Raw genomic sequence first — 12,990 nt, 5'->3', positions numbered from 1 at the left:
CACACCTGTCTTTTTTTTGCCAGCCTGAGTTTGGGACATGTATTAATAATCTGATAGTGTAATCTTATAACTTCACATACAGTAGCTCCTCACTTAACATTGTAGTTATGTTCCTGAAAAATGCGACTTTAAGTGAAACGATGTTAAGCGAATCCAATTTCCCCATAAGAATTAATGTAAATAGGGGTGGTTAGGTTCCAGGGAATATTTTTATTTGGCAGACAAAAGGCACTATATACATTTTAAGCAATCATAAACATGCAATTTAATACAGGTATAAGTTTTTAAAACAATGTTAAAGAAACAGTTTAATACTGCAATCATCATTGCTGAGTATGAAGCAATGGGAGGTGCCCCCACCTTACACCACACAGGCACAGCCCAGTGGCACTGCAGACAATGAGGCAGGCAAGGAGGCTGAAGTTGCCGTAGGTTAGGAGAAGCAGGTTGCGCAGCACCAGCGGCAGCTTCCCCTACTGTGCAAGCACCAGGGGCGGGAGGCTTAACCCTCAGCCTGCCCACTCCACCCCTTCCCCCAAGACCCCACCCTTAAGCTGCCTCATCTCCCCCCACCTCCTCCCCCTTTACTCCACATGCCGCATCCTCCCTCCTCCCCCTCCCTTCACTGACTCCTGAATGCTGCAAACCAGCTAATTGCCATGGGCGGGGGAGGGGGGAGAGGAAGCAGGGGGAAGGCGCTGATCTATGCAGTCCGCCAGCAGGAGGCGCTGCGGGGGCGTAGAGGAGCTGATAGAGGGGCTGTCAGCTGTGGACAAACGAGCAGGTTCTGTAATGGAGCGGTGACGTAAGGTCGAAACAATGTTAAGCAAGAGGATGTTAAGTGGAGAGTTACTGTACATTATCAAAAATATTGTATTAATATTTACGATGAGAGCATGACTATTTCTAGTTGACTCAGAGCTTTATTTAGCACCTTAAAGCTGAGCTCTGTGTGCAGATAATATGCATGCAAGAAGGATAGTTTGTGAACTGCAGAAGTCTGTAGCATGCTGTGATCTCCTCCTGAGCTCCTCTGGTCATCATGTGGTCTCCATCAAGCAAAATGAGAGAACCTATCTTTCCTACTTTGAGGAATAACCTAGCAAGAGAAGGACAAAGCACACCATGGTGATTGACATGCTACAAAGAGCTAGATAATCTGGGATACTATTACATATCTTACAGGTTTTACATTCCATCTATTGGGGCCGGGACAACGAGGTGATTCTGAAACCAGGAATGACTGAGAAGACATCAGTTACAGCTGCAAACAATTAGTATGTTTCACCTGCATCTAACTTTCTGTTCCTTTGATTCCAAATTTGTTGCTAAGGCTAGTTGAAAATTTTTCTTGAGAAGTTTTTTTGATGGAAAATTGGATTTTCCATTCAACTGTTTTTTTCATGAAATTATCTTTTCCCTGGAAATTATCAGCTTTCCATCAAAATTCCAAACTCCCCTCCTCCCTAAACTGTGGCTGTGGGACTCTGGTGATGATCCAGGGCAGTTCAGGAAGAGGAGAGACCATCATGCACGATTAGGGATGTAGTACAGCCTGGGAGCCTGTAAAATGGAAGAGATTCGTAGTGTGTGGTATCTGATGCACACATGTGCCATTTCTGACTTGATATATGAAGTTCTTAACAAAAAGATTTCGTTCTCCACAAACAAACCCGCTCTGTGGATCAGCTCTACACAGTACCCGGCTTGTACTGAAAACATCAGGATGAAATATACCTCTAGCCTCATACTCTGTAACTCTGGTAGAAATTGCATCATTTAATAACACGGTAGAAAAGAGTGGGCCAAATTAATCCCCAGGGCACCAATTACACCAAGGTGGCTTTGGTTCACTGAATGTATTAATTAGGTGTAATGGCTCTCTGAGCTCAGGTATTCCCACTTGCTTCAGGGATCATGTCCCATAGATCACACATCTCACTATAAAATTTCCGAAAGCTTCAAACTGGCAGTTTCTGTCGATGGGGAAACACCAACACATCTCTCTCTCTCTTCTCAGCAGGTACATGCTATTGTCCTGAATTACAGTCACACACACAAACGGACACCATGGGGATCAACAGATATTGAACTGAAAACCTCCAGCACTAAAAGCCTCAGCCCCAACTCCTACCCCTTCAGCTAAAGGAGCGACCTCCTTGCTTGGAAAATATAGGCAATTACATAGTCACTGAAGCCAGTGCTTTCCATTGTGTCTCTGGCTTTTCATACAGGCTAAAGTAAATGCCAAAAAGCTTAATTAGCAGAGTAAGAAACTTTACCCCAAACCAACATGCCAAGCCACAGAGCTCCCCTTGCCCAAAGAAGATAGAAAGATTGACACTCTTCTACTCTCACTCATTTTTGAGCTTACAAATAATCTCCTCACAGTGAAACAATTTTCACCATGATTCTCTTAGAGCAGAGTCACAAGTCACTGTTTGCTGCTTGGATTAGTGAACAGGAGTGTTCATGTGTGGGGCATGATTAACCTGTGTGTCATTGTATTTACGCAGTTTCTATTTTATTGAACAACTGGAATGACCAGCTGTGAACATCTGGCTCTGTGGATTAAGCCCTTCCCTGAGAGGATACTGATGTCCATTAAGAAACTGATCTCCATTTATCTTCACTTACTTCATTACAGAGAAGGGACAGGTTTTATGCACCATGCACCTGCCCACATCTCTGTAGCTGCCTGATCTGTGTTCAGAGAAGATGGAAAAGGAAAATCACTCAGAGGCAACTGAGTTCATTCTCTCAGGACTGACAGATCGTCCGGAACTGCAGGTCCCCCTGTTTTGGTTGTTGCTACTGATTTATGGTATCACCCTGGTGGGGAATGGGGGGATGATCTTCTTAATCATGATTGATCCCCGACTCCACACCCCCATGTACTTTTTCCTCAGTAATTTGTTTTTCTGTGACCTCTGCTATTCCTCGACAATTTGCCCTAAGATGCTGCTGAATTTCTTAGCGGAGAGGAAAAGTATTTCATACACTGCCTGCACTGTGCAAATGTATCTCTCGGATGCTTTTACTGATGTTGAGTGCCTCTTGCTGGCTGTGATGGCATATGACCGTTACGTGGCCATCTGTAACCCACTGCACTATACAGTCACCATGTCCAGGCAGCTTTGTAAGCAGCTGGTGGCTGGGGTGTACGCTGGGGGGTTGGTGGATTCAATGATAAACACGTTTTTTACATTTCGGCTGTCATTCTGCAGCTCCAACATCATCAATCATTTCTTCTGTGACATCCCCCCGCTGCTGGCGCTCTCGTGTTACGACACCCACATCAATGAGATTGTGATGTTTGCTTTCTCGAGCTGCATTATAGTGAGCAGCCTTGTAATTGTCCTCCTCTCCTATGTCTATATCACCTCCACCATCCTGCAGATCTGCTCTGCCAAGGGCCGGCGCAAAGCCTTCTCCACGTGCACTTTCCACTTGATCACGGTGGTCCTGCTTTTTGGCACCCTCCTCTTCATGTATTTACGTCCCACCTCCAGCTATTCCATGGACACAGACAAAGTGGCCTCATTATTTTACACGTTGGTGATCCCTATGTTGAACCCCCTCATCTACAGCCTGAGGAACATGGAGGTGAAGGATGCCCTGAGGAGAGCAATGAATAAATTGCTAACTAATTCTTGAAGCTGTTAAACTCAGTACATGTTTAGAGATGGGGAGTGGAAACATGTGAATTCAATTCCCAGCCCATTGCAATGTAATTTTGCAGAGCCCGTGGTCGTATTGTTCATTATTGTATTGTTATTATTATAAATTTGTTTGTATTCCAAAAAGGTGTGCAGGGCCCAACTGAGATCAGTGGACAAATCATAGTAAGAATCACAGGTCCAGAAAGAGAGAATGATTTTATAAGATCGTTGCTGGAGGCACCCATCTAGAGTGTGAGATGCTCAACTTCACATCTCTGTTCCAGTGGTTATTGAATTAGTTATCCACAGTAGAACAACTTTGAAAGGAGAGAGTGAGAGGAACCCAGACTGGAATAGCTCATCATTCAGGGGCATATCCATGTGCATAGTGTGACAGGTTTGGTCACAGAGACCCATATCGGGACTGTCACCTGTTATGCTGAAATTACCCCTGATCCTGTTTTCCCTGGCAGTCTGGGCCTCCAGAACCCTGCCTTGTTGAGGCAGACACGCTAGCCAGCTGCAACACAGCCAAAGGGTCAGGGCCACACACCCCAAACTGCAGATCTAGACTGAAACCACCTCAGCATTATCCCTGTCTCCAGCATGCAGACACCCAGCTCCCAATGGGATCTAAATCCCAAGCAAATCCGTTTTACTCTGTATAAAGTGTATACAGGGTAAAATGATAAATGTTCGCCCTCTATATCACTGCAAGAGAGATATGCACAGCTGTTTGCCCCTCCCTCCCAGGTAACAATTACTTATACTGAGTTTATAAATAAACAAAAATGATTTTATTAGGTATAAAAAGTAGGATTTAAGTGGTTTTAAGTAATAACAGACAGAACTAAGTAAGTCACAAAGCTAAATAAAACAAAACACGCAAGGCTAAGCTTAATACACTCAGAAATCAGTTACAAATGTTAACTTCTCACTCCCGTTGTTACTTCAGGTAAAATCCTTATCAGGGCAGATGCCTTTTCTGACCTGGGTCCAGCCTGTTCTCACCCACCCCTGTGGCTACAGTCCTTTTGTTTCCAGGTGCTTGCAGGTATCTCTGTGGGGTGGGGAGGTCATCTCTCATTCCAGCTGAAAACACTCATTGTTTGCCTTCCCCACTTCATATAGAACATCCCTTTGTTTGGAATTCCACCCCCCTCTGGAAAAGTACCAGCTTCAAGATAGATTCCAGTATCAGAGGATATGGTCACATGTCACTGTAAGACGCCAGTCTGACGCAGCCCATAAGTCTTTATGGAAATAAGCCTATGAATATAAATATGACATGACTGGAATATGTTTTATGCTAGATATGCCATGTAATATACGTCGGCAAAGGTTATGATCTACTGAATGCATTTCTCCTATTTGTATGAATGTATCATTTTGTATTCAAAGTTATGAATATTGGCTATGTACTTGTTTAATTTTAAATACCCTCAGTGAAGCAGTTGGACAGCTTTGTTAGAAAAGACTATTCTCTGTAAGTGCCCAATCAAGAACCACTTAAGCCAACAATAAACTTGGAGATGCCAATCCACATCTGAGCTTTCCCAGGAATGTGGCTTGGCTGGTAAGGAACTCAGTCAGGCATGGACATGTGACTCTAAAACTCCATTTTGTAGCTGGGATTCTACGCAGGGACAGGGAGGGGTGTCCACCCCAAAGGATACCTGAAAGAAACTGGAATAAAGGACAGTAACCACAGAGGGGGTGAGTGATTGCTGGACTCAGACTAGAAGGAGACTAGCCTGTAAAAGGAAGTTTATTGGAACTCCTCTGAGGGTGAGGTTTTATCTATATTCAGTTTTCTTACTGTATGAGGCATAGACTTGCATGTTCTATTTTATTTTGCTTGATAATTCACTTTGTTCTGTCTGTTACTACTTGGAACCACTTAAATCCTACTTTCTGTATTTAATAAAAATAACTTTTTACTTATTATTTAACCCAGAGTATGTATTAATACCTGGAGGAGCGGGGAGCGAACAGCTGTGTAAATCTATCTATAAGTGTTATAGAGGGCGACAAATTCAAGAGTTTACCCTGTATAAGCTTTATACAGGGTAAAACGGATTTATTTGGGGTTTGGCTCCCATTGGGAGTTGGGCATCTGAGTGTTAGAGACAAGAACACTTTTTAAGCTGCTTTCAATTAAGCCTGCAGTTTGTGAGACATGGTTCAGACCTGGGGGTTTCTGTGATCCAACCAGTCACATTCTTCCTGGGTTGGCCCACAGGAACACAGGAAGGCTTGCAGGTAAACAGAGCCATTCACAGTTCAGTGATTCTGAAGCACCCTTAATGGCCTTCACTTAATATGTCTACATCAGTGATACACGTTTATATCTTATTCTCCTAACTCCAGACATAGAAATAATCCCATGTAAAGAAATGGGATGAACTCACTTGGCAGATTATGATCTTTATAATAATATGTTACATGGGGCACTTAGCATAAAGCATATTCCAGTTATGTCATATTCAGAAGCATATTTTCATAAATCATATAGAGTGCAGTATCACACGTGGCTTTGCCCTGCACTGGAGAAAAGGTGGAATTGAACCTGGAGCTCCCACCTCACAGGTGAACACCCCAACTATTGGGCTAAAAATTACAAAGGGAAGGACCAGCACCTGAATCCTCCCCCCACTCCACGCATTGTTTTAGGACAAAGCTATTAGGAGTATTTGTAACACATTTAAGAATAGTTTCAGGTCAATCCAAACGATATTATTTTTGACAATAAATTATTAGTCCAGAAGAAATTCACCAATTTCTAGACACCTTTTTGTCCCAACTCTGGGAAATTACTTAACGAGACATTTGGAGAGGTGACCAACAAATAAAGTGGAACACATTCACCTCAGTTTTGTATCATATTAAAATTACCTCACGTGAGAGACAGCTATCCAGGCCAGCTGATTCTCTGTCCCTCTGTGTTCCATTTCCACAAGAAGAGACACAGCTACAACATTAATTGCATGTGCTGTGCTCACCCATTGTCCTGGGAGCAAAGATCCTCTGCAGAGTAAATCTCAAACTCATCAAAGCTAAATGTAACCTCTGCCACCCAAGGAAGCAGCTCCAGAGGTATTAAGGGTAACGTTGGTGTGTTTAGCAAACAGGGAAAGATTCGACTCTAAGTCTGATTTTAGGGTTCTGAGCAGGTACTGCTTCCGTCCTTCTCAACTCACTGTAAGTGAAGGGAGGAAAAACAAAGAGGTACCACTAAGTCATGGGCAAACAAGTCAGTTTCAGAGCACTTCAGCCTTTAATTGAAATGACAGTGAGCTGTTCATGGGAGGGGAAGGAAGGAATTATCCTGAGAGGAGAAATTTCAAATTTTCTGAACCTATTTACCTTTCAAAAGAAGGAAAGAGCTTTACCAAGGGAGGGAGAAGAGTGACTGGAAAAGGAGAGAAAAATAGCTTTCATAGGAAGGGAGAAAACTCTTCCATTGATTCAGGGAATGTCTAAGCTGAAGCCATTACATTGACTCAGCTATGGCATGCAGCAGTGCCATAGTGTAGATGCTTTTCACATTGCCGGAATGGGTTTTTCCATTGAGGTAATTAATCCACATCTTCGAGAGGCAGTAGCAAGGTCAATGGAAGTACAAGCTAACGATCAGTACAAGCTAACTGCCTCAAACATTGTATGAAAAGTTTCTCAGTCCTGTGCCACAGAGCTTGGTTGATCTAATTTTTAAGCATAAAGCAGACGTAAGAGAAGCTACCGATAGAAAAGACCAGTTGGGAAATCTAGTCCTATCTGCATGCCAAGGCAGCAGAATCCCCTTCGGTTCTTTTTGTTCAGGCTAGTTGGAAATATTCCAGCTGTCCCAGCTTCCCAGGAGAGATGATTCTGCATTCTGACCAAGCTCAGTGTCCAGCTGTGTGTGTGTAGTGGGGACTCTGTGTGTGTGTGTGTGTTTGGTGTGCAGTGGGCACTGTGTGTGTGTGTGTGTGTAGTGGGCACTGTGTGTGCGTGTAGTGGGCACTGTGTATTTAGTGTGTGTGTGTGTGTTTGGTGTGCCGTGGGCACTATGTATGTGATGGGGGATACAGTGGAGCTGAATGTCAAGTGTAGGGAGGTGTGTGTCCCTTGCCCTGCCCAGTGCTCAGGCTGGTGTTCCCCCAGTGCAAGGCTCTTTGTGAGATCATAGGACTAGGAGGGACCTTGAGAGGTCATCTATTCCAGTCCCCTGCACTCATGGGAGGACCAAATATTATCTAGACCATCCCTGACAGGTGTTTGTCTAGTCTGCTCTTAAAAATCTAGTCTGCTCCAGTGGTGGAGATTCCACAACCTTCCTGGGCAAGTTATTCCAGTGCTTAGCCACTCTCACTGTTGAGATATTTTTTCCTAATGTCCAGCCTAAACTGCCCTTGCTGAAATTGAAGTCCATTGGTTCTTGTCTTAACCTTCCCCCTCTCACCCATTGCTTTGCAATTTTATTCCTAAATTATGGAAAATAAATAAAATTAACAAAAGAATCAGGTGGGAGCTGGCATGCTCAGAGATATTTTGTAACTGCATCTGCAGAGATGTTGCAGAGATCTTCAGTTTTAACCACCAGTTTGGTGAATATCTTCCTTTTTGCAGCCTGGCCTTGTTACACCCCAAGGCCCCCTTTCTTAGGGAGTCCATTGGGAAGGCAGATTAGCATTGTGTATTGCTAATGCTGTTGCTAGCATTGCAAACCTGTTTGGGGAGTGTTAAAGGTGTGTGAGTGGGGAGTGAACGTTTTTTTGCAGGTACAAAAGGCCAAGTGGGGCAGGGAGGAGCAAAGAATGGGTTAATTTAACACTGCAGCTAGGAAGTTTGGTTTATAAATAAAAAGCTAACTTTAGCCCGAGACCAGCTGCTATCTGCCAAGACAGAAGGGGGGAAGTTTAATCCCCCCCCCAACCAGCGGTAAAAAAAATTGTTAAACAAAATGCAGGGGCCGGGGGGAAAAATGGCAAAGGTCAGCCAGGAACAAACAAAGAACTGTTTTACAGCCCTGAAACTGGTTGTTTGGGGAAAGCTTAAAAAAAACCATGGAAGACCAGTATAATCTGACAGAAAGGGCACCAGGAGCAGAAGTTCCTGAACAGAGCACCCCACCCCACCCTGAGGAGCCAGAACTTAAAACCCTTCTGAAAGCTGAAGCAATTTGGAGAGCCCAGTGGATTTTTGAATGGCCTGGGCCCAGGACAGCACTACTGTTCACCTTTCCCCCCACCCTTCTCACTTTACACCCAGACTTGGCCAGTCTGGGTTGTGCATGTATAAGTATGAAAGTGGGTTAGGGCTTGGGGCATTGACGTTTTCTTTCTTCCCCTGAGTAACGTGAAAGCGTTCCCAGCACTCTCTGCTGTTGTTTTATTATTTTATCAATAAAGATTTAAAATTTAGACACTTGGTGTGCCTCGTCATCTCCTCCCCCCAAAAAATCCTGTGGCCCAGCCTGATCAACTGTGGCCCCAGGCAGATTGGTAACAAAAATCTGTCACATCCTGACTTTGGCATTTTCACTGAGGACTGCCCCAGGCACCTCCAGGTCACAGGAAGCAGAGAAGCCAGGAGGAGGAGTTATATCCATGACTCCTAGAAGAAGTAGGGGCATAGTGTTTCCTGGGCACTGACCTGAAGTGACAGACTGGGGAGTTTCTGAATACAGAGATTTCTGGCTGTTGGCTGTTTCTACTGGTGTTCAAGGAAGGAAGATTTTGCGTACATTCTTTGTAACCCCTCCCTCAAGGATTATACCAAAGAATAGAGCTTATAAGCTTCCCATCAAAATACAAAACTCCCCTCCTCTCTAAACCATGGCTGTGGGACTCTGGTGATGTTCCAGGGCAGTTCAGCAAGAGGAGAGACCATCATGCACCATGCCTGGGAGCCTGGCCCACAGAAGAGACTGGTGCTGTGTGGTATCTGATGCACCACTCTGGTATTTCCGAGCAAACAACACCCCTTTGTAGATCAGCTCTACACAGTACACGGCTTGCACTGAAAACAGCAAGATGAAATATACCCCTAACCTCATACTCTGTAACTCTGGTAGAAATTGCATCATTTAATAACACAGTAGGAAAGAGTGGGCCAAATTAATCCCCAGGGCATGAATTAAACCGAAGGTGTCTTTGGTTCACTGAATGCATTAATTAGGTGTTATGGCTCTCTGAGCTCAGGCATTCCCAGTTGCTCCAGGAATCATGTCCCACAGCTCACAAATCTCAGTATAAAACCTCCAGAATGCTCCAAATTGGCAGTTTCTGTCACTGGGGAAATGCAAACACATCTCTCTCTTCTCAGCAGGTACGTGCTATTATCCCGAATTACAGTCACACACACACATGCATACATCATGGCAATCAGCAGGTATTAAATTCAAGACGTCCAGCATCTTTACCCCAAAGCAACATGCCAAACCACTGAGCTCACCTTGCCCAAAGAGAGTAGAAAGATTAATACTCCTTTACTCTCACCCCTTCTTTAGCTAAGGAATAATCTCTTCAGATTGATTCTCTCACAGCAGAGTCACAAGTCACTGTTTTCTGTTCGGATTAGTGAATACAACTGTTTGTGTGTGGGGCATGATTAACCTCCTTGTCATTGTATTTGCACAGTGTGTGCATGTTATCAAACACCTGGAATGACCAGCTGTGAACATCTGGCTCTGTGGATTAAGCCCTTCACTGATCAGATACTGATGTCTATTTAGAGACTGATCTCCATTTATCTTCACTTACTTCATTACAGAGAAGGGGCAGGTTTCCCGCACCATCCACCTGCCCACAGCTCTGTAGCTGTCTGATCTCTGTTCAGAGGAGATGGAAAAGGGAAATCACTCGGAGGCAACTCAGTTCATTCTCTCAGGACTGACAGATCGTCCAGAGCTGCAGGTTCCCCTCTTTTGGGTGTTCCTACTGATATATGGTATCACCCTGATGGGGAATGGGGTGATGATCTTGTTAATCACGATTGACCCTCGACTCCACACCCCCATGTATTTTTTCCTCGGTAGTTTGTCTTTCTGTGACCTCTGCTATTCCACGATAATTTCCCCTAAGATGCTGCTGAATTTCTTAGCCGAGAGGAAAAGCATTTCTTATACTGCCTGTGCTGTGCAACTGTATCCCTCTGTTGTTTTTGCAAATGTTGAGTGCTTCTTGCTGGCTGTGATGGCATATGACCGTTATGTGGCCATCTGTTACCCACTGCTCTACACTGTCACCATGTCCAGGCAGCTTTGTAAGCAGCTGGTGGCTGGGGTGTACGCTGTGGGGTTGGTGGATTCAATGATACAAACATGTTTTTCATTTCGGCTGTCATTCTGCAGCTCCAACATCATCAATCATTTCTTTTGTGACATCCCCCCACTGCTGGCGCTCTCGTGTTCTGACACCCGCATCAATGAGATTCTGATGTTTGCTTTCATGTGCTGCACTGGAGTGAGCAGCCTTGTGACTGTCCTCCTCTCCTATGTCTATATCGCCTCCACCATCCTGCAGATCCGTTCTGCCGAGGGCCGGCACAAAGCCTTCTCCACCTGCTCTTTCCACTTGACCGCGGTGGTCCTGTTTTTTTGCACTCTCCTCTTCATGTATTTACGTCCCACCTTAAGCTATTCCATGGACACAGACAAAGTGGCCTCAGTGTTTTACACGCTGGTGATCCCCATGCTGAACCCCCTCATCTACAGCCTGAGGAACACGGAGGTGAAGGACGCCCTGAGGAGAGCAATGAATAAACTCCTAACCAATTCCTGAATCTGTTTAACGCTGTACTGGTTTAGTGATGGGGAGTGGGAACAGGTGAATTCAATTCCCAGCCCATTGCAATGTAATATCGTAAAGCCTGTGATAGTATTGTTCATTATTGTATTGTTCTTATTATTAACTTGTTTGTATTGCAACAAAGCCTGCAGGCCCCAACTAAGATCGGGCTTTATTAGGGTATTACCCCAGCAAAATTCCAGGAGGTGCCTGTTTCACATGTATGAATATCTGTGATGTGCTTTGAAAGCATAGAGCTATTTGTATTTGGAAAGAAAAGGGGGGCATCACATCTATCTCCCTCGGCTTTGTAGTGAGTTTGGTTTTGTTATGCAGTTGCAAGTATGAAGTTTATTATTTCTATGGCTGAACCAAAGGGGGTTTTGCACACCCTCCTGATACTCCGCAGCCCTTCATGTCCTCTGTGGGGTTGCTGTTGAGATTGTCACCTACAACAAAACAAATAAGAACAAGGGTAACATTTCCCAAAGAGAGCATGGTGTGTGTGCGTCCTCTGTGAGAATCTGCACTGAACTGAATACAAAACATTATGGAAAGGGTGAGTTTTCTCTACCATATAAATTAAACAGAAAGAAAAAGTCATATCAGATACTAGATGTATGTACCACATCAGCAGGTTAGCTGTGAGTTTTTACTCTTAGTTCAGTTGCAAAGTATTATGGACTCTGAAGATTAGGGATTCTGGGAATTGTACAGCTCTGGTTACTGTGCATGAGAAATGGATAGAGCTGGGCCAATAGCTGATTTTTGAGTTCATGGGTGGTTACAAAAAATTGAAAAATTCTGTTCAACCTGAAACAAATCTGAGAATTCCCTAAATGTTTGGCAAATATAAAACATTGACAAAAATATCCTTTGGGATCAAAGGAAATATTCAGCATGACCAGAAATGGAACATTTCCTTTCCTTCCTGGATACTTTTCAATGTAAAAACAAAGATAATGTAGGGCCAGACTGACAAAATGGATGGAAGAGGCGGTAATGGCTCTGCTTCCCTTGTAAACTTTATCCCAGTGATTAGATCACTCCCATGGGATGTGGGAGATACAGGTCAATTCCCCCCTCTGTCTGATGAGGAGAAGCTATTTGAAAGTGAGTCTCCCACATTGCCGGTCAGTGCCCTGGCGACTCGGTTCTGTTCTGTCCTGCATCATTCTCACGACTGGTCTACTCTACTGCTGTAAATTGCCTCAGTTACGCTACTTCAAGTTGACTAAGTTAGTCTGACTTACAGCGGTGTCCACACCGTGCTATGTCACCGGGAGAGTTACGTAACTGAAGTTGTGTAACATACATCAGCCGACAGCATTAGTGTAGCTCAGCCCTGAGAAAGATCCATGATGGAACATAGTGTCTGAGGGAGCTGGAGTACAGACTTCAACAGGTGAGAACTCTCCCATTGATTTAGCATGTCTTCCCCAAACCTGCTCAATCAACACCATTTCATCTATCGCAGTAGTCTCGATTTAGCCAGTAGTGTAGATATGGCCTCATTCTCTCCCATTGAAGCTGTTGCATTGTGGATAAAACACAGG

At 44.2% G+C, this 12,990-nt stretch overlaps 2 protein-coding genes across 2 annotated transcripts; both read left to right on the top strand.

The window, feature by feature from the left end:
- Nucleotides 1-2,718: 2,718 nt before the first annotated feature.
- On the top strand, nucleotides 2,719-3,657 carry LOC120403445 (olfactory receptor 1019-like). Its single transcript, XM_039534515.1, has one exon. It carries the CDS (start codon nucleotides 2,719-2,721, stop codon nucleotides 3,655-3,657), a length of 939 nt encoding a protein of 312 aa, XP_039390449.1.
- A 6,832-nt stretch (nucleotides 3,658-10,489) lies between these two features.
- LOC120403444 (olfactory receptor-like protein COR4) lies at nucleotides 10,490-11,428 on the top strand. The gene has a single exon (XM_039534514.1). It carries the CDS (start codon nucleotides 10,490-10,492, stop codon nucleotides 11,426-11,428), a length of 939 nt encoding a protein of 312 aa, XP_039390448.1.
- Nucleotides 11,429-12,990: the final 1,562 nt, after the last annotated feature.

Source organism: Mauremys reevesii, linkage group 4 (genome assembly GCF_016161935.1).
Source record: "Mauremys reevesii isolate NIE-2019 linkage group 4, ASM1616193v1, whole genome shotgun sequence".
In the NCBI taxonomy this organism is placed as follows: Eukaryota; Metazoa; Chordata; order Testudines; family Geoemydidae; genus Mauremys; species Mauremys reevesii.
Note: the sequence above shows the minus strand (reverse complement) of the source record. Positions and strands in the feature narration are given on the sequence as shown.

Excerpts from the sequence above, each read along its gene's own strand:
- LOC120403445 (XM_039534515.1), top strand. The coding sequence starts at position 2,719 with ATGGAAAAGGAAAATCACTCAGAGGCAACTGAGTTCATTCTCTCAGGA.
- LOC120403444 (XM_039534514.1), top strand. The coding sequence starts at position 10,490 with ATGGAAAAGGGAAATCACTCGGAGGCAACTCAGTTCATTCTCTCAGGA.